Below are 26,635 nucleotides of genomic sequence, written 5' to 3' on the forward strand. Positions count from 1 at the left end.
TGCTGAGCTCTTCCTGCTCAGCCCGAGCCGGGAGCCAGGCTATTCTGGTACTCGGCTTCTGTGCATCCAGATGACGAAAGGCAGCTGAATGTGCTGGCAAGGGCTGGAGGGCTGGCAGGAGCTCTGGCTGCGTTTCTGAGAGCTTCCCACTGTTTCTCTTTTTCAGCAGGTTCGGCCATTGTGCAGAGTTTAGTAATTCTCCTACGTCCCTGCGCGTGTTTTTACAGCGCTGCCGTTTTCCTCTCCCGCCTGAACACCGCAAGGGGTTAAGGATGCGCGTGCCAGGCACATTTGCACAGCCCCTCCGGGGTCCCGTTAGTATGATCTCCTTCGTTCTCGTTCATTTCCTGCCACCCTGTCCCTGGCGGGCCGCTCCGCCGCCTCACCGTCCCTTTTCCCTTTTTCCCGTTTTCCCTCACGCTTGGCCCGCGCCCGCCCGGCGCGTCCCGCCCGGCGCGTGTGAGGGGGCGGAGACTCCCGCGGCCCCGCCCTCCGCCTGCCTCTTCCTCACGGCAACGCCACGCCCCCTCCCGCCCATTGGCTGCCCGCGCCTCTCTCCCCGCCTCCCGCCGCGCGGCACGCGCCTCCCGCCCCATTGGCCCCCTTCTCCGCCCTCATTTGCATGACGCCCCGCGCACCAATGAGCGGCTTCGGCCTTCTTAACATGCAAGGAAGCAGCCAATGAGCGGCCGAGGGGGCCGGGCCACCACGTGCTGTTGCTAAGCTTCGGCTTCTAAATTGTTACTACAGGGGCAGCCAATGAGCGCGGTCGGCGGGGATCTGTCAACATCCCCTGCCCCGACGGGGGGGGGCCCTCTGGTCGCCGATTGGCCCGGCCACCTCCTTACGTCCCGCCCCGCGCGCGTTCCCCTCTCGCCATTGGCTGCGCGGGCTGCCCGTCCCCTGTGTGTCAAATGTAGGTTGAGCGAGGTGCTTAAAACCGGGGGCTCGGGAGTCCCCGCGCGTGAACTCGGCGCGGGGGGCTCGGGACGGGCAGCCATGGAATTGAACTCCCTGTTAATCCTCCTGGAAGCGGCCGAGTACTTGGAGCGAAGAGACCGAGGTACAGGGCGCAGGCGGGCAGTCGGTCAGGCACCCGCAGGCGCTCCCAGCCGCTCTCGGCCTTTGTTGTGCGGCGGCCGGGCCGGGGCAGCGGCCCCGAGCCCGCACCTGCCCGGGGGGGACCCGGGCTGCGCCAGCGGCATCGCGCTGGGGGAGCATCGCTGCTCGGATCTTGGCTTTTTTTAATATAAAATCCCCTAAGCAAAGCAGAAGGGGGTTGTTTGTGCCGCCCTGGATGGGGACGGTGCGTGTGGCAGCGCTCAGGATCCCTCTCGCCGCTCCGTGTGTGGCAGTCGGTGATTGTATGGCAGCTCCCCTCCCCCAGCGCAGCGTGACAAGGGTTTGCATGATCCGCCTCGTTTTTAATGTGCACTCCAATAATCCTCCTAATTTCGACACTTCGGTGTTGTTTTTTTCCCCTTTGGTTTACCGAGTTATGTTTTTTTTTGTCTCTCTTCTTTAAGAGATGCCAGAATAAAATCCAAACAAATCAACCGGAAAAAATTCTGTTCTTTACCCTAGCGTTCCTGCAAAGGAGGAAAAAATTGCATGGAAAAAATATATTGCCACTAATGCTGACTTTGTCCCTAGAAGCAGAACATGGCTATGCATCAGTGTTACCCTTCGATAGTGACTATTCCAGAAAGAAAACAAAGGCAGGCACCATGGCCAGAAAATCCCAGAATAACAGGTAATAGACGCACCGCTTTTTCAGAATGAATCGTCAGCTTTTCCAATGTGTCTAGCTTATGTGCAGTGCATACATTTATGAAAAATAATAACTAATCCAGTGTCTCAGTTTTCCCCATCCCGGTAGTCGCCATTTTTCCCCTGGATGGGCTTGGCTCTGTTTTGATCTCTCATATAAACACTGCCACGCGTACACCATCTCCTTAGTACTCACTGCACTTCAGACCCATCCGCCCTCATCGCTCCTTCTGCTCCGCGCTCGCCGACAGCGGCTTTTGCTGCAGACCTAAGCACCATAATCGCCACCCAGATTTCTCTTTGCATGGCACCTAATTTCCCCCCCGGCATTCATTTATGAACCGCAGGCAGCGAGCCGGCCGCCTCCCCCATGGCAGCCCGAGCAGATGCAGCCTCCGGTTGCGGCGGCGCTGGGCTCCGGGCCGGGAGCGTGTGCGGGGCGGCGGGGGGGACACTCCGCCCGCCCTCCGGCCTCTCCGGGAGGTGCGGGCCGGGAAGGTGCCGGAGCGAGCTTGACCTGCCCGCGGGCTGTGCTGCAGCGCCGGCTCGCCAGCCCTTCCGCCCGGCCGGCGCACGCAGACGGGCCGGGGTGCGCGGCTCGGCGGTTGTTTGTCCGGCTGTCGCCGCGGTTCTGGTGCTGCCCCGCAGCCGCTACCTGCGCTGCGATGGCACGAGCCGAGCGCGGCTGCGCGCAGGCTCCGCAGCTTTGTTTGCTGCTCGGGCTGTGTACGTGCGGCAGGCTGGCTGTCTTACGGGGACGCTGCCGGCCCCCTGCCCGGGAGCGAGCCCGGCCCTGGGCTCTGCCCGCTCTGCTCCGCTCCGCTCCTCCAGGGCTGCTCCGGAGAGGACCGAGGAGCGTGCCCTGCTGGGCCTGCTTCGTCCCGGGGCAGCGATGCTCTGCTCTGCATGGTCATGCTGGATGGTGGCTCCTGTAGAATAGCCTAAAATGAACTTGCTTTGCACGTGACTTGTTTTCCAAAGGAGCAGTGAGTCTCGGCGGGCCCGCTCTCGCTGCTCCGGCGGGCATCCTGCGGCCGGCTCGGATGGTGCTGGGGAGGTGCCCGGCAGGCGGCCAGGAGCTGCTCGTGGGACACCGGAGGTGCAAACCGAAATCAAAAGCTGACGAACTCCCTCCTTGAGCAAAAACACAAGCTGCTGAGGGCCCTGGTGGTGCCTGCTGCGGCCGAGCTGTGTGTCTCCAAGATTTCTGAGGGGGAGCAAACTGTGCCCCCGTGCCCCTGCTCCGAGCAAGGCAACCATTTTGGGGGCTGTTAATTGCAGTATTCCTACTTTGGTTTTAGTTTTAGTTGAATTCTTTGTCTCATCGTGGAGCATGAGAAGACAGTCAGTTGATTTTAAAAGAGAAAGTCATCAGGAGTGGGAGGAGTGTCTTGTGTCCTGAGACACTTTGCTCCTTAAGATTTTTAATTATTTTCATATAAAGTATGCTCACTGCCTTTAAAAAAATTCAAAACACATTCCATAAGTTTTCCAGCTGTAAATTGCTCCTTGAGTCGTACAGATTTCTTGTGTGTCTCTTGCATTCAAGAAATCTGTGTTACTTACAGAGCTATTATTCCATCGTTTCTGTTCTTAGGGCTCTTGTCATCCGCTGCAAAATAGTTATTTGTCTGAATTGTAAGCTGCTTTCAGGAGTTTTTAGGAGAGGATTTGTAATCTATCAAATACAGCAGAATTAAAAGATTTCTGGTTACAAATTTGCTAGTGTTATTGAAGTTGAGGCACACACATCCACTTGCAGTTATCTTCCTGGTTTTTTTTCTGCCTGCAGATTTGTATTTATTTACCTGTTTAGCTTGTTGTTCTGATTCTCACTCTGTAGCAGTGGCAACCTTCAAAAATGCCATCCTGCAATGTGTACATTTACTCACACTTTGTTTGCTTCTAGCTGCAGTGATGAGATGAGGGATGGGTCATGTGTGGCACAGGACAGGACAGTGCTTGTCAGGGAATCGTTTCCAGTGTGGACACGGCTGGGACAGTGGCTGGTTTGGTTCAGCACGGGTACCAGGCTTGCTGGCCAGTGTGGGAAGCAGAAGGACATTGCTTTAATGCAGCTCCCTGCTCCTTCAGGGACAGAGGGGCAGCAGCAGGGCCCTGTGGGTACCTCTGCATTGTCCTTATGGGCTTTGTACCCATGCCCAGCAATCGCTGCTCACGTTTGCCTGCACGCTTAGATTTGCAGGGGAGAAATTACTCCCGCATTTAAATATGCAGGGCAAAATACATGATGTACACCAGCATCACTGTTTTATTATTGTTTGGAGCTTAGAGGCTATAGGGGTCGAGCCCCAGACTAGAGTGGATTTTTGGAAACACAGTTAATTCTTCCTAAGCAACTCAAAGATTAACAGAGGGAGACGACTGGCCAAAGTTCAGAGGATCTGGAGTGGTCGTGGGCGATGTGAGCCACCGAGCAGTGTTTGTCCATGTTGTTCCACTTTAACCATTTTCCAGACTCATTGGGTTTGGAGCATTAGATGCGGGGAGGCATCTGATTGCATACAGGGGATTGCATACATGTCTGAAATTCATGCCTTATTATTTTATTGTTTTTCGGGATTAAAAATACATACTTAAGGTTGGAGGAGTAGGAAAGGAGCAGCTAACTGCACATTTCAGATCTGCAGGGGCATTGTTGTTTCCATTATCTATTTTTGTATCCTGCTGCTTGCAGCATCTGATCAGATTAAAAAGTGAGAGATGTATATATGCACATACATTGTTTTTTTTTTTTCATGCCTTATGAGGTATACATATAGAAAAGCATGAAAAACATCTCCTTATTCTTGGAAAATCAGAAAAGAGGGGAGGAGGAGAAAAACTGTCAGATGTGAGGAAGCCTGGCGTGCTGTACTCTTCTTTGTTCTGTGTTTTCCCCCCTGTGTGCCTGCCTGTGGGGGGAAGAGCATACCCCGTGTGGCACAGGTGTGCTGGCCAGGCACTGCAGGCTGGGTGATGGGCAGGGACGGATTCCAGCTGCCCTGGGCTTCAGCAAGGGCACTGAGGGACCCCTCCTTGCCCTGCCGAGGTGCTGGTGATGTTCATGTAGGAAACTGTAGGATGAGACCTCCATCCCTTGTGGATGGCTGGCGAGCCCAGACCCGCAGGAGAGGGGGCAGGAGGCTGCCAGCCCTTCGGACAGGATGTCAGGTCTGGGCTAAAAGCTTGCTGGCCTCTTGACTGCAATTGAGTGAGAAGTAATTTTGGCAGGTTTTGATTTGTGCAGGGAAAAGTACCAGCAGAATTACATTTCATTAGCCAAAATCTCTAAGCTTTCTGTCCACTGTAGGAATTTAACAGTTTTGCTTTGTCCACTGTTAGCTTTGAATCAAAATTGAAAGTGGTTGTTAGCAGTTTGTTGATAAACAATATCCTCGGTGTTATTGGTAGCAATCAGACACAGTTTTTAGCCATTTCTGTTTCACTTGCACATTCAAATGTCTTGATCTTACATGTTTTCTTCTCAGTTTCCTGTGATGTGCCCTTTCCCATGTCACACAAACCAAACTGCTTTGTTTTCTTTCTGGTTTGCTGTTCGTACCATGTCCTCAGCTGAGATTCAGACTTGTTTCCCCCCAATAATTTTGACCAAAATCCTCTGGCAAATGAAACTGGATTCTTGTTTTGCGAAGAGGACAGGAGATTAGAAAAAGCCACAATATTATCTTTTGCAGGGAGGTAAACCTGGGTCACATCTTGTTACAATAACACTTATCAGGTACTTGACTATAGTATAATAAATGTCTCCGCAGAGCAGTGGCTGTATGTAGTTCCTAAAGCAGTACCATGCAGTCTAATAATTCTTGTTAAGGAGTACTTAGAATTAAAAAAAGGCATAAAACAAAGAGCTGGATTTATTGCTATTGTACCTTGGAAATGTTCATAGCAAATATTCAAAAGTCAAGCTTGGTTTTTGCTCTAAAGAAACAGATAGGTGACACATGTGCGATGTGCCGAGGAGGAATGCGACACAAATCTGAAATTTGGTGACGTTTGCTCACAAGGCAAAGCACTCTCACGAAGGAACATGCAACCCTGCAGATAACTAGGCTTTCTTCTGCCCTGGCTGCAGTGACACTCACCAGGTGTTGGGTACCCTGAGCTGTGTGTGGGTTTGAGGTGTGTGTCTGCCCATGCACCAGGGAGCTCAGGCAGCTGCTTCGCCGTGAAAGGGTCAGAAATAAGGTAAAATGAAAAGCAAAATCTTAGTGTTAGATGCCAGTCTACTGAGGTCACAGTTAAATTTACTTTCAGAGAAAGGAATTGAATGTCGGTGATGCAGTGTGTTTGGCCTGTTAATTTAGGAGCTGGTTTATTGAAGGAGAGGGAGCAAAATAAATGCCGGGTTATAAATATATCTTCTGTGTCTATTAATTAATTAATATTTTTGCTCATATGTTATATAAATAGACATGTACTTCGTGCTGTGTTCTGGCAAAGGGTTATATGCAGAAAAAGATGAAAGCGGCATTTGGATTTTCAAATAAAAACAGAGCCTAATGTCCAAATTCCTCTGTTGATGTTGGCTCATGGTGAGGGTGAACCTGTGGCCCGCAGAGCGAGCCCCTTGCTCTCTGCAGATGTTTTTCTGTGCCCACACTAAGCAGCTTAGGGATTGGAGCCTGATTTTTGTTTTATTTTTCCTTAATTTTTTTTTTTTTTGTGAGAGGCCAGGAATAAAACACTGCAAAGCAGACTGTGCAGACACAACTGAATTTTCACCTGGATTTCTGAATTCAATAGATCTTTCTCAGTTTGCCTTCCTGAAGCTAGGACAGCAATTGATATTGCCACATTTGGTTTCAAAATAATGCATTTTAGTCCCAATATAACAGACTTCACCAATGGACCTGTCCCCCCTGAGGAACTGCAGTAGGTCTGCAATGTTTGGAAGCTGCACTGCTTGTGCAGTTGAGGAAAACAAATTGCCACCGTATTAGAAGCACATTCAGACCTGGCCACTGCAAACATGTGGCAGCACCAACTTGAATATGATCCCAGAGCCAGAACTCTGCATCAAGGCTGTGCCAGTGTGCCTGGTTCCCAGATCCCAGCTGAATCTGCAAAACCGGTTAAATTTTGCTATGAGGAGAATGCAAAATTAATTTTTAGTGGATTAATTTGGTACAGGCTGTTTCTTTGACAGGCTGTAAGCAATGTATCCAGTTTGAAACAAATGGGAAAAAACCAACAACCCAGAAGCTATGAATAATAGGCAGAATATGTGTTCATGTTCAGGTTTATCTGTGCTTTGTGGAGTGAACTGTAGTATTTTCAGGTGCATTCCACAGCAGGTTAGGTATGTGGACAGGGAATTTCCTAGAATGAATCTGGATCCTTTCAATGAAAAGCTGCACAGCAGTCACATTCACACAAGGCTGCAGGTGTAAGCTTTGTGCTTTTACACACCTGCACTTTTGGGAGTGGGAACTGGTTGCAGACACTTAAGGTGTAGCACCTTGTAAAGCTTCCTGTTCTGTTTGTTCTTACTTTTTTGTCCTGGACAAAAGGTGAAGTGCTTGCAGTGTAGTTCATGTGGCTGCATGACTTGAGGTGGAGTTGTATCCTGCACATGGGCTGTATCACACCCTGGCAGTCCTGCCTGCACCAGAAAGCCCTGGCACTGGTAAGGTGCTGCCACCGTTTCAAGCACTTGGTTAAGTACCTGACTTTGCTCCCTACAGTGCTTTAAAGTGCTTTGGCAACTGGAAGTGTATTGGTGAGTCACGGTCTAGACCTGCTGCCATTAACACAGGGCAGTAAACAGCATTGCCATACATCCCTGCTTTTGTCAGGAGCTGCTGCCTCCCTGCTGAGCAGATGCCCTTCTGATGGATGGATGGATGGATGGATGGATGGATGGATGGATGGATGGATGGAGGAGTAGGGAAGCTGTCTGAATACTGAAACAGGCTGTGCATCCTGCATACAGTGAAATCTCAGCCTGGCCTGCATGTGACCAGATCCTGCTGGCTCACCCATAAACTGGCAGCAGTGGAGGTGGAGGGGCCGTGGCCTTTTCTGTGTTAGTCTTGCAATCTCAGTTAGCACCTGTCCAAATTTCTTAGGTGTGTCTGCTGAATGTTGAATCAACCAAAAGCTGAAATCCAATACCTAGAATTGAGGAAAGGAAGGTGATAGACGGGGATGGCTCTGGGGACGTCTGTGAGAAGTAGCACAGCATCTTGCAGACCAATGGCTGCATTTGCTTGGTTCCTCCTTGTTCTTTCAAATCTTCTTTTGATAATGTCTTCACAAATAAAATTTATAGGCTGTGAACTGCTTGGCATTTGCTAAAGGGATATTAGAGCTGTCTCAGATCAACAGTGTAGTCTAAGCACCAGCATTCATTATCCCAAAATCTATGATTTTGCAGAGTTTTTTGTTGTTGGCTTTTTCCCTTTATTTTTGTCTGAACCTTTTGTTTTCCTCACTGCTACCCCCAACTTCCTCAAGCTTTTTGTGGAGATACAAACTCAGTGGAGTGAACCTAAGTTAAACACCAGAAGTCTTCCTTCTCTTGAAGCCATTTTTGAGAGGCTCCACAGACCATTTGCCTGCAAAGCACAGTCATATATCTGTCTCTCTCTTATAAATACATATATACATATATCTTATTAGTTGTGACCTACATCTTATCTTTACTAAAGTAGTAAAAGACTCCATTTTGAAACAGGGTGCTGGGTTGTGTGGAGACCAGTTCTTACGTTTTTTCCCCTCACTTTAGGTTGCATAAACAGCAGGAGATGGATATTCTTGCAATATACTGTGCTGCAGACAGTGAAGGAAATAAAACCCAGTATTTCAAGAGGGGTTCATGTCTTCTGAAAACAAACCCAACCAAAGAAATCCCTGTCATGCTTTGTAATAGGGTATTCAACTTTCTCTGTAGATGGAGCAATTCTCAGGTGAATTGACTCTTGGGTTTGGTTCCTGCCTGGGGTCTGATAGTTGGTGCATTAGTTGGCTCCTGACACCTCCCAAAATGTGTGGCTGGTGCCCACGTTTGCACACTGCAGGCATTGCTGGGGCTTTTGTGTCCCCAAGAGCTCTGCCAAGAGGCTCATGGTCACTGCTGCTGGCTTTGGCAGCTGGCACACCCACGGATGTGCTCCAGAGCTGCCCTGGCAGGATGTACCTCAGGAGAATGCCAGGGTCCCCTCCATGTGCCACAGGTGCCCTGTAGGTGTGCTGTGTGCAGGACTGCCAGCTGCTCACAGCATCTTCTCTCAGCCCAGCAAAGAACTCCATGCAGGCAGAATTCCTTGGCCCGTGGTTCCCATGCAGTCCCTGTGTGTGCTCACCACAGCTGCTGGGAGCTGCCTGCTCAGAATGGGCCGGTTGGAGTGATTGTGTTCACCTTTGTGTCTAATTGCCAGAAATGTCAAGGAGTTCATGTCATAGGGATGAATCCAGGCCAGCCTGTATTTCCTCTCTGGTTCCAAAGTTCCCTACAAACAGTGTCTTTGATGGGCCTGTTGAGGGTGTTTGGGGACAATGGTTCCCTACTGAACTTCTGTTCTGCATGTGTTTTCATAAACACTGGTGGATTTAGCATGGTCTTTGTCAATTTTTGTGAACGTTGGTGTGGAGAAATGATTGTGGAGAAAGTCTGATCTCTGTGTAGAGAGTAGGAGTAGAATATAAAAACAAAATCATCTTAAGATAGCCAAATGACCAAGCCCACCTTGCCCTATTAATGTAGAACAGAAAATGTGTTTAACACTTGTGGTGTTGCTGCATTGGTTAGGAGCACTTAAATGGCATTGTAGAAATACACACACTACTTGATCATGGCTCACTTGATGCAACAAAAATACACAAGGAATTCATAGGCTTTTGAGAAAAAGATGTCAGGTAATGGTTGACATAATTGATGTCCTGGTACCAACAGTGGGATGCCTTCTGGTGAGAGAGGATTAGCATCAGTGCTGAACCTTGTATGCATTTCAGTTTTACCTGCAGAGGAGCAGTTCGCTTGGTTCCTTGCAGGATCAGGAGCTGCACTGGCCTGAGATCAGCTGCTCGTGGGTTTGCTCACTGGATGTTTCTTGTGTGAGCTTTGCTTTCTATTTCCCTCTGTATGCCTGGAGTGATTTTCTGCCATCAGTCACGCCCAGGCACAGCATCAAGCAGCTCAGTGTGTGCAGGGAGAGCAGGACAGCTGGGCACCAGGCAGAATTGTGCAGGAGGGCTCCCTCGTCCCCCTGGGATGGCTCTGCTCCCCGGAGGGACCTTGGTGCACTTGCCCTGCCCAAAGGCACCTCACTCTGCACCCGTGCCCAGCTGCAGGCTGGGGTTGCAGCAGGCTCCAGCAGAGCTGCTCTGACATAATCTGCCAGCCCTAAAAGCTGCCACCGCCTCTGCATCTTTTGATCCTGACGTGCTGGGCATGTTTTCAGTGGGACAAAACTGAAAGTACGGAAAATTGCTGGTTCTGAGGCGGCGACAGTAACTTCATTTTAGGAATGTTTTTAATCTGAGCTGTGTAAATAAATAAAATGAATATTTTTAGCTGAATCAGTTTAAAAAAAAAATCCCCCAAGAATTTAGGGCTGCCTCCTAATGGCAAAGAAACCGTGGCATCAGTTGAAGAAATAAAAAAAATCTTTAATCCAAGTAGATTGGAAAAGGATAACATGCTGCTGTGGTCAGTACAGGGACTATGATTTTTTTGGGTTTTATTTTCTCTTTGTAGACTGAGAAGAATTAAGAGGATTCCTCTTTTGTTGCCATTAAGATGTCAACAACAACAGCAGTGATTAGCTGCTGATTTTTCTTTCTGCTTTTCCATGGGCTTGAAAGCTGGCTTTTTGGGTGCTTTTTGGTCTTGCCTGTTACCATTTAGATCTTCGAACACTTTCTACCCCCTCATAATTTTTCTTCACTGATAAAAATCTCGTGGGCTGTTTTTATTACTAACCTGCTCAGTTTTTAATGTTCATTTCTGTCTCTGAATGTATAGAACACTAATAAATGCAAATATATTATAATTCCCCCCAAACCTACAGTTTACTCATGGAAATTAAGTTGATACCCTGAAGAATCTAAAAGTGAACTAATTTAAAAGAAAAGCTGTTTCATAATCCATGTTAAATACGTATTTTAGAGAACTCTTTTGCAATTTATGCAGGTATTGTCTTTAAAATATTATAAATCTTGGTTTATTTATCCTTTCTCTAATATTTCTTTTCTCTTTTTAATAGGTCATCACACAACGAACTAGAAAAACATAGGTAAGTCTTGAAAAAAAGATAATTAAAATATGTATGGCTGACATTTGAATTACTGTGTTTATTGAAGAACATTTTGTTGAAATTATTTTGATTCAGCAGTGAATAATTTATTAAGTTGGTTTTGGTTTTTTTATCAACTAAAATCTAATAATTGTAGTATTATTTGGCTTTTTTTTTCCCCCCTGTTGTCTGGTATGCTCCTTTTGAAACATCCCTAATAGTTAGCTTTGGACTGATTAATGCTGTAACTGGTTAACCGAATTGTTACTAACAAAGAATCTGATTGCAGCAACTGTTTGCTAGAGGTGTTAAATGCTGTAAGTACAAAGTATTTTTGTGATTAAGGTGAATGATTTTCGGGAACAATGTGTCACACAGGGTTATTTTATGTTTCTTTTAAAGTATGCCTAAAGTGCCGTTAATTTTCATCTTGCATGTCAGTACCTAGAGATCAGTTTTTCCCTTCCGTCCGTTTCCTTGCCTGGTGCGTGTCCTGTCCGGAGAGCTGAGTGTGAGCCGGGGCAGGAGCAGGCACTGCCTGAGCCGAGCCTGCTCCGGCCAATGCAGCGCCGGGAAAAGCCGGGCTTAGCCAGGAGAGAGCTTAGAGCAGTGCGTGGTGCGGAGCTCTGCTTTGCCCCGTTCCGGAGGAGCGTTCATTCAGAGGGTGTTGTACTGTGCCAGGGTGTGTGTGCAGCTGGGCCCTGGGCTGCGGGAGGGCTCCGGGAGCATCGCTCCGAGAGACACAGAGGGACACCGCGGCCGTGCTGGCTCTGCCTGTCCGAGGGGCACCGGGAGACACCGCGGCCGTGCTGGCTCTGCCTGTCCGAGGGGCACAGACACCGCGGCCGTGCTGGCTCTGCCTGTCTGAGGGGACACAGAGGGACACCGCGGCCGTGCTGGCTCTGCCTGTCCGAGGGACACAGAGAGACACCGCGGCCGTGCTGGCTCTGCCTGTCCGAGGGGACACGGGGAGACACCGCGGCCGTGCTGGCTCTGCCTGTCCGAGGGACACAGAGAGACACCGCGGCCGTGCTGGCTCTGCCTGTCCGAGGGGACACGGGGAGACACCGCGGCCGTGCTGGCTCTGCCTGTCTGAGGGGACACAGACACCGCGGCCGTGCTGGCTCTGCCTGTCTGAGGGGACACGGGGAGACACCGCGGCCGTGCTGGTTCTGCCTGTCTGAGGGGACACAGAGGGACACCGCGGCCGTGCTGGCTCTGCCTGTCTGAGGGGACACGGGGAGACACCGCGGCCGTGCTGGCTCTGCCTGTCCGAGGGGACACAGAGAGACACCGCGGCCGTGCTGGCTCTGCCTGTCCGAGGGGCACCGGGAGACACCGCGGCCGTGCTGGCTCTGCCTGTCCGAGAGGCACAGAGAGACACCGCGGCCGTGCTGGCTCTGCCTGTCTGAGGGGCACCGGGAGACACCGCGGCCGTGCTGGCTCTGCCTGTCTGAGGGGCACCGGGAGACACCGCGGCCGTGCTGGCTCTGTCTGTCCGAAGGGACACGGGGAAACACGGTGGCCGTGCTGGCTCTGCCTTTCTGAGGGGACACAGAGAGACACCGCGGCCGTGCTGGCTCTGCCTGTCCGAGGGGACACAGAGGGACACCACAATCGTGCTCGCTCTGCCTCTCGCTCCCGCTGTGGCACCCTCACTGCGGGGCCTCTGCCTTTCACTCACCATTCAGGCAGCAGGATAAACGCCCGTTCGGGTGGTTTTTGTTCCTTTTTTGTGTGTTGCTTGTGGTCATTCGAGTTTCATGCATCCAGTAAAAGCGAGGGGGGTGTATGTGGATATGATTTAAACCTGTTTGCTCCTAAATACCTGAAACGTGGTTGATGGCACAACAAGATTGAACTTGTGGGGTTTTTTTTGTGTGTTGTTCTGTGGTTGCAGTTGTGTAGGAGCTAGACCATCACTTCCCTTGCATGCTTACATGCTTTCCTGTAGTTTAATTGCAATATGAGTAAACTATAGCTGTGCCTAATAGCCACGTGGTCATCCTAGTGATGAGAGGAACTGGAGAAGGCTCAAGCTCACAAACACAGGCCTGGGCAGTAGAATGCAGTGCACTGGCTAAGGCAGTGACATCGTCAGGGCAGAAGTTCTGCTGACAGAGTCTTCAGGAAAATAACTGCATGTAAAATTCTGTCCTTTGGTCACACTTCTTAAAAGAAAAAAAAATTGCCCCCAACTATGATTCTTTCTCATTCTGTTCAGTTTCTTCCTCTCCTCCTTCTTCATCATTAAGAATTTACTTTTATCTGCATATTCCTTTTTTTTTTTTCCTTCAGTTATTTTCCTCTTCTTCCTTTTGCTCTGCCTTAACGTGTTTAAGCAGCACAGTAAATGAGGCACAGCAGCATTTGCAGCAGATGCAGGGCCAGAAGGAGAATCTATTAATTGTTCAATCACTGATCTCACTTTCAGTTCTGTGTTGTATCTTTGTAGTAGATGGACCATATAGTACTTGCCTCGCTACCTTTTCTTTCTTTGCCATCTCAAGGTCAAAATAGGTAAAGTGCACAGTATGTCTTGTGATTATACAACTAATGTTTCTAACTGCTGCTGCTTGCTGTGCCTCCTGCAGTTAAACTATACTTGAAGCCAGATTTTTATTCTTCCTGGTGAGAACCTGCAAATTAGTGCAAGATCCTTGTATGTGCAAATGGGTGCTCACAAAAGCAGATGAGGTGTGTACAGTTCTAGCTGCCTGGTGTATTGGTGTGAAGGACTCCTGCAATTTCTATTTTCTTCTTTTTAACAACCCCCTCCTCCAGCACTGTGGGTGTATGAGCAGATAATACCGATCATAGTGTTTTTCACTGTGTTTAACTAAAATTACATTAAGATCTATGAAGTGTCTTGCACGCTTTAATGGAAGATTCACAGCCGTGGTGTCTCCCTGCAGCAGAGCCTGCCTTCCCCCTCCAGTGCAGCCCTGCCCTGCCAGCTGGGAAGCCCTGGATGTTGATTTTGGAGGTGTCTCCTTTCCAGGACCAGTGCCTTGACTCAGCACTGCCATGATGATGCTCTGGCAAGGCACACTGGATTATCTCACAGCAGCCTGTCAAGGAGGAGGAGAGGATGTCCTCCTCCCTGCCCAGTCCCTCACGTGGTGTCTGAGGCTGCCCTTTGCGCTGGAGGGCAGGGAAATGGCTTCCTCATGTACACAACTCTCCTGTCCTGCTTCAGCATGGCCAGAGATGCTGGTGACTGGAAAGCCATGGCAGCCATTCATGTACATGCTGCTGTTTTGGGTTCTGCACTGCTGTTGCACATCAGAGGTCTTATCTCTGGTTTCAATGTTGGTGGGAATGGCAGTGGCTGACCTCTGTGTGTGCTGGCTTGGCCATTTGGCACTACCACTTTATTTTGTGTTTGGTACTGCTGGGTCTCTTTTCTGTGTGCTCTTGAGGGGGTGCTCAGAGGAAGATGAAAGCAGAAATGTAATTGCAAGAAAAAAATTTCATTATATGATAGAATTCAGATTACGTTTATGGTAAAATGTTTCTCAGTGATTCATACATGAAATTCCTTTTTCTCTGCTTTATGTTTCCCTAGAATGCCCTGCTCAGAACTTTAGTGTGGGTTTGTTACAGGGAAACTCTGTAAGGACTCGTCCCTCTAATGGCAGTCTCATTTTGGTCCTGTGCATTCAAGGTGTGCATCTTGGAGCCATGAAACAGGAAAACCCCTAAATAAAGAGCAGGAAGGCAAGAAATCTTCTATCCTAGGGACAGCTGAGGTCCCAGAAGATATTATAATAATATCTTACAGACAGGTTAGTCAGAGTGGCACTTGGATGTAACTAGCTCCTAATGACAAACATGTATATTCATGTAGGTATTTTTTGTTGTTTCCAGCCAGACCATTAGGTCTGTAGGCTTTCACAGAGCAATATAAGTAATAAGTAAATTAATAATTGTGACTTTTTGCAAGGAAATTTTTAAATCGACCTGACAGCTGTGTAGAGGAATTCAGCTTTCATAGAGTAAAAAAACACCTAAGAATTCATAAGAGACTTAAGCTTCTTTAGAAGACACAGCATAATCTCATTTATTTGCATCAATGTTTACTAGTTCTACACTAGAAGGTAAAAGCCAAGGTCTATGCCCTGTAGACTGTGCTGAGATCTCCACACTGCTCTGTGAAGGCAGGGAGAACCTGCCCTTGGCTGTTCACTGTGTTCTCCCCAGCTTGTGCAGGGCAGTGCAGGAAAGAGACACCTCCAGTCAAAGCACATGGAGCCTGACAGAGGATACTGAGATCAACCCATCAGGACTTCCTTGGTGCCATTCACTCCTGCCTGGCCATGAGGAGCTCTGCTGCAGGAGGGGTTCAAGGTCTTGCCCTTCCCCTGGCAAAGTCTTTGGAAACAGCTCATTAAAGTTGATGATTTTAAAGAACAGCTTTTAAGAACTAGAGAGGAAATGAATAAGCGTACCTCAAAATTAGCCACCTGCTGCCTTCCCCAGACTGGCACCATATGAGCTGAAGAAGTGCTATGTGACCCTGGTATGGCTTGATCTAGGTCCCAGGTCCTCAGGCTTAGATTTGACAAAAGCAGGTGAGCTGAGCCAGATGGAGGTAAAAACCAGGCATTGCTGTTCAAGCTGAGACTGCTGTGGAGCTGGCCTGGATCAACTGAGTGAGACAACCCTGAACTTTGAGATGTGCAAGAAGAGAATGGGGAATACATGAGACACAGTGATTTGCAAAACCTTAAAGATGGAAAAAGCCCCAAACCTACCTTTCTTCCCAAAGGAGCTTAATGTATGTGTTGTGTAGAGTGCTGACTGGGGGAGACTGAAAGTGTTCCCTTGTGCACAGAAGGTAATACTGATGCAATTTTTGTGCAGTCCTTAAAGCTAAAATCTTTCCAGAACAAAGTTTCTATATTGCATCATTGTGTACATGAATGGGTGTTCCTACAGAAACACAGGCTTTAATAAGCAATATATATTTTGATGGGAGCATTAATATGTACAACATTAGCTGATACAGAAAACAGAGCAGGTGCCTCTGAAGTTAAGTCCTGATAGACGGTTTTCTCATGGAGGAATTGCACATTCAAGAGCACAGTTATATTCATTGGTACATCAGTTTCACCCACCAGAGTTGCTTGGTGTTTGAAGTTTATATAAGCTGAGAGAATGCCTAGATGGATGTCCTGAAATCTTCTCTGTGGCTCTTCGCGTTAGTAAACTGTAGGGTTAATGAAAAGCATGTAATTGCCAGTTGGTGATACACTTGGAAGTTTTGAAACAGAACTGAAAGGTCATTGAAATAATAGCATACCAAAACAATGCTTAATGTTTATTTTTATTATGGGCTGCCTTTTCAAAATCACAAATTACCATTGTGGTTAGCAGTGTTATGCAGCATAAAGCTGTAACTGCATTGATCCATCATGCTGAGTGGCTGTGGTGCCACCACTAACTGAGGAAACCCCTGAACTGGTGCTGGAGGTACAGTCCTTCCAGGGAAGGATCACCCAGTGTCTTACTGCTGTGCTTCCACCAGGAATTTAACCCTGGTGGAAGGTTAAATTCTGGCTGCACACTGGTGCTCCTGGGTCCTGCTTCCTGCCAGCACAGCAGGAGGGGAGAAGCTTCCTCCTTTGGCCAGGTCACCTTCCTGAGGCAGCTCACTGTCACAGGCACACCCTGATGTGTCACAGGGAGAGGGTGGGATGGCTTCTTGGAGTGACAGTGTTAATTTACAGTGTTAATTTACAGTACAGAGCAGTTACAGTTCACTTCTCTGTCAGTTTAATGTTTTTCTTAAGCATCCAGTTTTGGCTGCTGTTTCCTGGAAAGTGCTGTGCTGGATGGGTCTAACTGACCTGGGAAAGATCTCATTGTTATAATGGGTCTATAAAAATTGCTACCATTTCTAGGAACTGTCCAGATTGTACATAAACCATTCAGATAATGTGGCTGCTGTGTTAGTGGTGGGAACCACGGTGTCTTGCTAGCAGAATTGAACCTCTGTACTAGATCTTTCTTCTGGTTTTCTTGTCAAGAAAAGAGCTTTTTTTACACCTTCTGGTCGGTGTGAAGTGGTTTATTACAATCCCAGTGAATTGCAATAAACATACCTTTGCACTCCTTAAGCAAGGTAATGTCTTGGGAGTGTGATTTGACTTTTGTGAGCTGAAAGCCACCCTGGTTTGGGCATCTGCTCCCCCTCCCCAGCTATGACTGCTTCTCTGAGGGTTCCAGCTGTAGTGAGCAGGTGACTGGCATTGCCTCAGCCAGTGCAAGGCTGAATGTCAGCTTAAAGCCCCTCTTACCAGGTGTTAAAAATCTCTGTAATAATATTTTTTGCAGAGCTTCTTTAGCAAGGTCTATAAAGAACTGGACCTGCAGAACTGAGATTTAATCCTGTGCTTTTGCTGAAGCAACCCATGCTTCTGAGTCTGACAGATCTGTGGAATTAAAGAAATTGGAAGGTTTAAAGCTTTGTACTTAAATGCTGTTCTTTCCTCACTGTTGTCCCATCTCTGGGCAGTCAGCAAGTGTCTGGACCTGTGACTGTCCTGCAGTACCTGCTGCAGTAGCTGCTGTGGATACTTATGCACTGAACTGTTGTCTTTTCAGTGCACAGAGCAGCTCACCTGATGATGCACTCCCAACAAATATGTCTTCCTACCTACACTGCTGGTTTGGACAGGAGGAGTGTATTAAGCAGACAAAGCTTGAAAATTAATCTGCTCAGGAAGTTATATTACAGGTATCAGAGATGTACACATACTCATGATTTGGACAAAGCTGTTATTTTGCAATGAAAGATGGGACTAAAATACAGTTTGGACTCAATTATTATGTCCTTTTTCCTGCTGAAGTCAGCTTTGGACTGTGGAGCATGAGTGGAGTCCTGGGTCTGGGCTCCAGAAAGCTCTGTGCTTCCTGGCCAGCCAAGCAGCCAGCAGGGAGCAGATGGGTGAGAAACCAAGTGCATGCATTTTTTTCCACTTGAATTTGTTCATCCCTCTCTTCAAACATAAGTCCATTGTGTGTCAGCCTCTAATGGACTGTCTAGAAGGTGGTTTCTGTTTTCAGCGTCTGCTAATTGACCTGGCTAGTTCTCATCCAGCATGGTAGAGAAAGTGGGCTGGACTTGTACAAAGTAGAGATGGATGGGCCAGACTTTCTGGTACTTTCAGTACAGTTAGGTGCTGATTCCCTGCATATAGGGCAAGAGAGGCCTGATGGTGGCTGCTCTTCTGATTGGAGGAGAAAAAAAAAGTTGAATTAGGTATTTTGAAAAAGAGGGGTTTTTTAAGCTTGCTTAGCTACATCTGGACAAGTGAGCTGGAATTTGATTTTTGGTTTTTTTAAAGGTATTTAGGCAGCTAATGGACTTTAAGAAGCTGGCCTCTGAAATGAGTCTTACATAATGCAATGGGAATCCTTGGCTGAATCCCAGCCAGTCAGGTCTGTGGAAGCCCACAGACCAATATACAGAAGTGGTACCTGCTGTGGTTTGAAGAAGCAGCAAATGTGCCTGGAAGTCAGCAGTGCAGCTCCAGCTCTTTGAGGCAAGGTTGGCTCTGCACTCAGGATTCACACCAGGTCTGCAGGAGCCTGCCTTTCTTTCTCCCAAGTATGTCACGAGCATTCACTGAGTCCCAGTGCCCTTGCTTCGAGTAGACAAAAAGGGATCAACCTCAGCTGGAGGAGGTGGCTGTGTTCTGTGAGTTGCTTGTCCTGTCCCTTCCTCTCCCTGCCTCCATGCTGTATTGGCATCTGTAGCTCTATTTTTAGCACTCCTTTCCCTGGAGTGACTACCTCACTTGGGTATTGGATATACCATGGCCTGGTCCCAAATTCAAAATGTCTCTTTCTGAATGGAACGGTGTGTACTTCCCTGCTGTAGCTCATGCTCCTTTTCCCTCGTGGTCTCTGTCAGCAGACACTTGTGCTTAGATTTACTGCACAGAATTCCTTTGCAGGTCAAGTAGTTTTTAATCTGTGTTTTTTCCCCTTGGTACACTGGCAGACTGTGGGCCCAACTCTGCCTCATGCCCAGGGAATTTCAGTAGGAGTTGTGCCTGCCTGCAGGCTGAACCCTGCATCACATCCAGGCAGCTGCAGAGGATGCAGAAAGGTTCCAGAAACTGTACTGAGCATGAGCATTTAGACAGCAGATTATAAATGTGAAAAAGCATAATGCTGTCCCTTCACAGAAGTTTAATTTGGGCCTTTTTTAGAAAAACAAAACCAAAACCAACTCCTCCCCTACCCCATCCCCTTCCTTGTGCATGGGATCCAGTTAAAAACTGACTCCTCTTGTCCTAAAAAACTGTGCAATCCCCAAGAATGGATAAGATATTCCTTCTACCCACCCCTCCCTATGTTTGGAAGGAGAGAGGTGTTTTGGGACTTAGATAGAGTGCTGCCTTTTGAGATGGAAATACATATGCTGAGCTATGTGCACATCCTTCTAGGCTACAGCAGAGTGACAGAACTTGTAAAGGATGTCAATTGGCTAATATTATTGTTTAATGCTAGTTTATGTTACACAAGCTTTTTTCTACATAAATTAGTGTGACTAATTTTGTAGCACGTGGAGATTGGCACAGCCGACACAGCAGAGGTGTGGGCTTGGATGTATGTACATGAGGTCATGTTGCAATGCCTCTGACTTGAAAAACTAATAACTCTGGTTGCAGGCTACATGCCCTACATGAAGAAAGCCTTTATTAGGTTCTACCTTATTGCAACAAAGCAGATTTGTGTAACAGTCAAAGACTACATCTGAAGGTGGAAAAGCGCCTGTAAAAGGCTGGAGTTGTAGTGGTGAGTCCTCTTCTCCCAGCTGCCTCCTTGGGACTGATGCCTAACAGATTTATCTGCTTTTCTTTCCTTGATGGTTCAGTTTGGGTAACTAAATGAAGATACAAGGTGCTAAATAAGGGGCCTGCCTGGCATGTAATTGCTGTCAGGACTCAGCAGCTCCTATTGAAGTTAGGAATACCAGCAGTGTTTGCAAATACCAGCTGCACAGACACTCTGTGTCTTACATAGCACATTAGCTGGTATTTACAAAACATAAAGGTAGCAAACCCTGTAATTCCCCAAGAAAGCTGACTTAATCCCGATTGGTAAATGCTGTTGTGTTGACTGCTGCAATGAACAACATGGGTGGAGCAAATAATTTCTGCTAGGGAAATTTGGGAGCTTGTTGTGTATGTTTGCTAGAAGCAGTTATTGGGTGTAGGTGCTAAGAGGTGTTTTAAATAGACTGTTGGGTGTCTTGGTTCCCACTGTCTGACTTTACATACTCACATGGCAAGTGAGTCCAAACTTCTGGCGCTTCCTTCCATTGCCAGATAACCTCAGGACACTGCACTTAAGAAATCTGAGCTCAATTTTGCAGGGAAGAAAGAAGGAAGGAGAGTTTTGAAAGGTGTTCCATACCTTATCATCCCCAGATGGATCATTTTCAGATTCTGCTCAACTGCACCTTATCTGGCTCAGAGACAACTAGTTTTATACTGTTCAATGGAAAGGGAAATAGGTTGGAAATTAAATTATAAACAAGGCACTACTGGTTTTGTGGCAAGCTGTATCTAAACTTGGAGGCAGGACTGTCAGATATCTTCAAGCCTCCACTGTCCCTTGATGTCAGATTTTTTCTTTTTTTGTTTGGGGGGGGTGGTGGCAGAAATAGGTGTTATTCAGCTTTTAATTCACCTGAAAGTAAAAGTACCCATTGCAGCCTTGGAAGTGACCATCTTTAATTACAGTCAGTGCATTTAATCCCTCCCCTAAATTTGTTTATACATACACCTCACTGTCTTCCATTCACCTCTAATTACAAGGTTTAAATGAGGGAGTTGGAGACATACAGCAAGACATTTGGGGACATGTGTTCTTAATTACTTCAGTGCGATTTCTTTTCTTCTCTCCTTTGTTGTTCTCACTTGGGGTCTGAACCAGCCTTCAGCTGGCTGGAACAGGCACCCTGCTGTTGTCCCAGGGCACCTCAGCTGTCTCACTGGAACACATCTCAAGTATCTGCACTTGCTGGTAAAAGCAACACCCACTACTTCCTTCCCCAATCAAGTCAATTCACTTGTGCACGCTCAAGCTGCCATCATTAGCTGCTCCCTCTAAGATGGCCACGAGGCTTTGGTAGGTGCATGTGCCGAGGAAGTAATAGCAGAAGCAAAAATGAAAGTAACACATAGCACTAAATATCTCTTTCTGATAGTTTCCTGATCAGAGCTTAAAACTTCCTACCACTGTGAAGGAGCAAGTAATTGTTTAGGTGCTGAACTGGAGACAGAGTTGCCTTAGCTCTGATGAGGTTTTAAAACTGGTGTAAATTGCTGTTGTTTCTTTTGGTGCCTTGTGCATGTGGAAGGTGGAGTCCCTACAGCATTTGTCAGGCTGCTTAAACTGAATACTTGGTATTTGGATATTGAGGTTCAATAGACAATAAAACCACAGTCACAGGTATCCAGTATTGCAAATATTAATGCTTCACACTCATTTAAGTTGATGCAGGAAAAGGCTGCTTAATTCTGGCTGTCTGCTATCCCTAGGCCTTGTGCTCAGTGTGTGACAGCAATGCATGTTTTTAATTTAGCTAAAATAATTCAACTTGACTTGCCTCTCCTTTAATTTGGCATCATACCGTGGTATTAAAAAAACCCCCAAACTTGAACACATTTCTCCCCTCATTTGACACACGTACAAAATAACTAGGTCTATAGGGAGGTTTAAAATTAGGCAGAAAAAGCTCACTAGGCCCAGTAGTGTGCTCTCTTGGCTTAGTGCTGTGCTGCAGCTCAACTTCTCTAGGCTTATTTAAGCATTGTAGTCTCCCCCACACTTTTTTTTTTTAAGATCCTTCCTGTTGGCAGCTGTCCTGAGACACGATGTTCTTGCTTAGCATTTTGATGTGGGGAAACAGTCTGATAATTAAAGCCGGTTTCAAGCCATGAGCTGATTTGTAAGCAGTGACTTGCTCTGGGGTGTTGTCAGTCGATAAACGTGTAGCTCATGTGCACAGAGCTGAGCTGCACCTTGGTCCTGGAGCCCCATGTGAGAGGGACTTGCAGCTCCCAGGAGCCACTTCTGGGGGAGGCAGACTGCATCCTCTCCAGCCACCTGGTGGTGAATGGTTAATTTGTGAAAAATCATCACGATCATCCTGTTCCCCTCTGCGTGTAAACCCAGTGCAAACGTGTTGTTGCTACACAGCTTTTCTTTGTTTAAATGAGTGTAATTCTCTTTAACCCACTCTGCAGTCCTTGACAAATTCCTTCCAAGAGTACTGTGAAAGGTGGCAAAGGACAACACACCTGTTGCAGGTCTGCAGACTCACACCATGGCTTTGGATGTGCTGTGCCAATTTGCTTTATGGTGCTCCACTGCCAGGGAGGGCCAAAGTTTTACTGCTGCACGTCCTGACCCACTGCTGGGGCTCCATGGCAGCGTGTGAGTACGTGTGTGCCTCCATGTCACGTCAAGTGGGAATTACAACTGCTTGATCCTGTAATGGCATGATCTCGTGGCAGCACTTTCCTTATCTAATTGGGTCTGACACTATTCTGAGGTAGCAGACAAACTTGAGTCTCCCTGCAGTGTAATCTAAGAAACTTGAGTGCCAGTAAGACAGATGGGTTTGAGAGGTCTAATTTAGGAGGACTACTAAATTGCAATGTGCACATTTTAATGTGCAAAACAAATGGGTGGCTGGCTGAATGAAGTATTAAATAGGTTTATTAAAAGCATGGCTGACTAGTTTTTTGTGGACTCTGTTTTCAGTACGTATGATGATATTTCCATCACTCATGTATTTCTCTACAAGGCACTGTTGTTCATCTGCCTGGATTAGGTCGGTACTGTGTGATGCTGAGCTCGTGGTACCAGGTGACACCTCCCTTGCCATTGCTTAGAAGTGTTAGAGGGGTAAATGTTAAAGACAATCAGTAGGTAACAGGGCTAAAAATAGAAGACACCTGAAAAAGAAATTCCTTTTCTATAGCTCTAAGAATTGTTCCTATTTGTCTGACGTTGACTTTGAAGGTTTAAAACACAGAAAACTGTTCTTTATAGATGAGCACAACCTAAAGGCTGAAATGCTAAAATATAGGTTGGAATCTCCTTTTTTTCCCTTTTTTTGCAGAAGAAAAGAAATCCATACAAGGGCAAAAACATACTGCAATGGGTTTCAGCTGTTTGCATAATGTTTGATTTCTGTTGCCTCACATTCTTGCAAGGTCAGAGATTTATTGCCTATGGTCAAAGGATGTAGAATCTCATACATGTAAATTTATGATGGATACCATCCAGGAAAGACAAATGATATCCAGCTGCCATTACTTTTGCTTGTGATGCTTTTGAGAATCCCTGTATAGCTTGTAAATTCCTGTTGACATTTCACATGAAGTACATCTCAGATTTCTGTGTGTTGCTGTTAGTTATTGCCGAGACACAAGAACAATGAAGGGCTTTTAAACCTTTCATGGCTGCTCTTCAGATAAGAGCAGCTTAAGACAGCACAATGGCTGAAGCATGGGGAAAGCTGTGAGGAAAAACCTGCCTGCAGGGATGAGTCTAGAAAAAAACAAGGAGAGGAGAGGAGAGTGGTCAGATGATGGTCCTGCAGCTCTTAGTGCTGCAGGGGCTAAGGCTCTGGTTCCCCAGTGGGTAAAACAGGTACCAGTGAGAGCTGCTGGTGTTCCCCTTGCACTGGAGTCCTTGCTGAGGTTCTCCTGCCTGTGCTTGCCTTGCCCAAGGGCTCCTCTGAGCCCCTCCTGGCTGCTGGCTGGGCCTGGGGGCGGTGCAGGGCCGTGGGTGAGCGTGCACCATCGTGTGACACATCCCTGTCACACCTCGCACGCCTCAGACAGCTCCTGCTCACTTTGCAGGCAGGGGAGCTCCAGTGGGAGAAGGTTGAGGAGCAGTGCAGCAACAGGCACTAACTGTGCCACTGGGCTTTTGTTTCTTCTGGTGGCCAAAGTCAGATGTGACTGTGGGACATGCATCAGTCTGTGTGCTTCTGCTGCTGGGTGGGTTCCTGAAGGACAGCCCGTGGGCACTCTGGCAAGCCACCAGCTGCTGAGGCTCTGGTCAGGTCTCTCATGCTGGTGTTGTCCAGATTGCTTTGCAGGGTCATTCCAGCCCAAAGCAAGCCTCGGGAGCTGCTGTCATTTGCCCTTCTTAGCTGAGGTTCCCAGGTTATACAGCACATCGGTGACCACAGCTCACCTTCTGCTGGGAACCAGAGCACAAAGTGCATCAAAATCTCCTTGTGGGAATTTTGAGAGATGAGGAGATGTTGATGTAGCCCAATGCTCTTGTAACTTAGGACAGGCAATTGTCACCGCATTCAGAAGGAGCTACTGGAGGGACGAGTAATGATGGGAGAGACAAAGGAGGCAACATGGGCAGCAGGGTCTGCCTGGTATTCCCTCTTTTAGGAGTCAGCAGCTTCCCTCTCACAGACCAGCTACTAGTCACCTGTTTCCAGCTTGCATTCCAGCTATCTTTCTGTTAACTGGCCAAAAATGCATCCATTTGTGGCACTGCAGATGCTTCCATTAACTTACGTGTACTGAAAGATGTAGGAGTAAGTTCTGGTTCCAGGTCTATGTTCTAAAATGTGAACAAGTGGCATCTTTTGGAAGGTGAAAAGGTAAAGGTCAAGTGTGGAGTCTGGACTCATCTAGTGGGCTGAAGTGGCACTAAGGGAAAGTAAATAAAATGCACTGTAACTGCTGAAATGTGCATTTAGATGTAGTGTAAAAGAACCAAAATATTTTTCAGAGTGATAAAATGTGCAAAACATGGAAATCACAGGCTGTGTTAACAGGCAGCAGAGGTTTTCTCTATTTCCTTAGCATTGGGAACAGCACCAGACATTGCTGAGCAGTATTCATGTGAAAAACTTGCAGATGAGTCCAGAGCAGCACTGACTCTCTGAAAGCTTGTGATGCTAAGAGGTGCTTGCTGCAGTTGTTATCCCATGTTTGGACACTTCCAAGGTGGTTGCTTTTGGTTCAGCAGAGCAGATGCACACAAGTATTCAGCATGCTGGAAATGCATATTGAGGATGAATACAGTTAATATCACAGTAAATAAAGTGGGTGGTTGCAGGGTTGTTGCATTTAATTCATTAACAATCACTGCAATTAGACACTCGCTGCTCTTCCTCCCTGTTAGTTTCCATGTGGACTTTACTGCAGAATTTAGTTGCAGGGGTTCTATGAGGTGTTAGACACACACAAAAAATGCCTTGGATGAATCTTCACCAGTGGGCAAACTTCAGGCATTTGTTTTTACCATGAAAAAGACCCTCAGCTTCCTGGTGTTTGGTTTATCTTTCCTTGGGTAATAAAAAGCCAAGAGGTTTGCTGTAAGAGCAAGACTGCATTTTCTGGGTTTGACTCCAAGGCACTCAGCTGTGAGCAAGCTTTTCACACATCTCGGAGCAATCTGCACACTGGGTGCCTTGCTATGGTACAGTGCTTTAATACTAAGAGGTTTTCTTTCCTTTTCACTAAAGCATATTTGTTGTGTAGTTGAAATAGATTGAGCAGCTCAAGTGTGAGCTAGAGCATCCTTAAGAAAAAAAAGTATTTGAGGTATCCTTTGTAGAGAATAAAGTACTAAAAGTGTTTCTGAGTGAAATAAATTTGAAAGAAACAGGAATTTTTATTGCAGTGGAGGGCCGTTATCTTCCATTATGTTTAATATTTTGCTGGAGATATGCTAAATACTGTCTGAATCATTAATAAATAGGTTTCTTTAGAACCATTTATCTGATTGAATTTCTGTGATTTCGTAAGCTGGAAGCTTATAAATAATCTCTTTAAATGCCTTTGTAAACAAATGTGTTTTAATTAGTACAGAGTCATCTTTGGTAGCTTACAAAAAGTCTTGTCAAGCTGTAAATATGTAATTCCTGACACTTTCATTAAAGTGTTAGCTTAAAGAGGAGCGAGGCAAGTATGCTTGAGTACCAGCTTCCACTAAGCAGAGTTGGGTACATAATTACATGATTACCAACATTGCATATGTGGCCATGATATCCAGGGCTACACAAAATAATATGAATATATTAAATTTTCAGTACCATTAAAACAATTTGCACAAAATTTTGTCACCACTTCAGAGTGTGACTGTGCACAGAATAAAAAGAGCTGCAGCCCTTAAAAGATGTTGCCTTGTTGTGTCAAGCTCCAGTAAGAAGGGATTGAAGCTGGTATCAGAGGACAGGCAGAGTTTCTCGCCCTCGTTTTACCTTGGTGGCAGGTGAACCCTGAAGTCACACTAGGGAGGTTTTTACTGCTACATTTCTGCATTTTTTAAAAACTTTGAAGTAATGTTGTTTATGAGTAATGATGCTGTCAGTGTTCGTCCTGACCCAGTGCATGTCACAAAGTATCCCGAGCTTCTCTTTGCTGATTCTGTCTAAAACTTGAGTGTTCCCTGTACGCAGGTATTTGCATTTCATAAATAAATCTGTGAAGAGTCTTCCTGTAAAAACATGACTGTCTTACAATTGCAGTTAGCTCACTTCTGTATTTTATGCTGAATTTCATGTCTGGCAGGGAGATAAATTCACCTTGCTTTAA

At 46.8% G+C, this 26,635-nt stretch overlaps 1 protein-coding gene across 3 annotated transcripts in view; it reads left to right on the forward strand.

The window, feature by feature from the left end:
* Positions 1-909: 909 nt before the first annotated feature.
* MXD4 (MAX dimerization protein 4) overlaps positions 910-26,635 on the forward strand; it is a 39,637-nt gene continuing 13,911 nt past the window's right edge. Inside the window, exons 1-3 of one of the 3 annotated variants that reach the window (XM_054632947.2) lie at positions 910-1,063; positions 1,657-1,753; positions 11,001-11,030. In XM_054632947.2, the coding sequence (XP_054488922.1) occupies positions 1,000-1,063; positions 1,657-1,753; positions 11,001-11,030 (191 nt within the window). In that variant the 5' untranslated portion in view covers positions 910-999. Of the gene's footprint in view, positions 1,064-1,584; positions 1,754-11,000; positions 11,031-26,635 lie in introns of all 3 variants that reach the window. The other 2 variants (XM_054632945.2, XM_054632946.2) reach the window with 2 other exon arrangements.

Source organism: Agelaius phoeniceus, chromosome 4 (assembly GCF_051311805.1).
Source record: "Agelaius phoeniceus isolate bAgePho1 chromosome 4, bAgePho1.hap1, whole genome shotgun sequence".
Taxonomy (NCBI): domain Eukaryota; kingdom Metazoa; phylum Chordata; class Aves; order Passeriformes; family Icteridae; genus Agelaius; species Agelaius phoeniceus.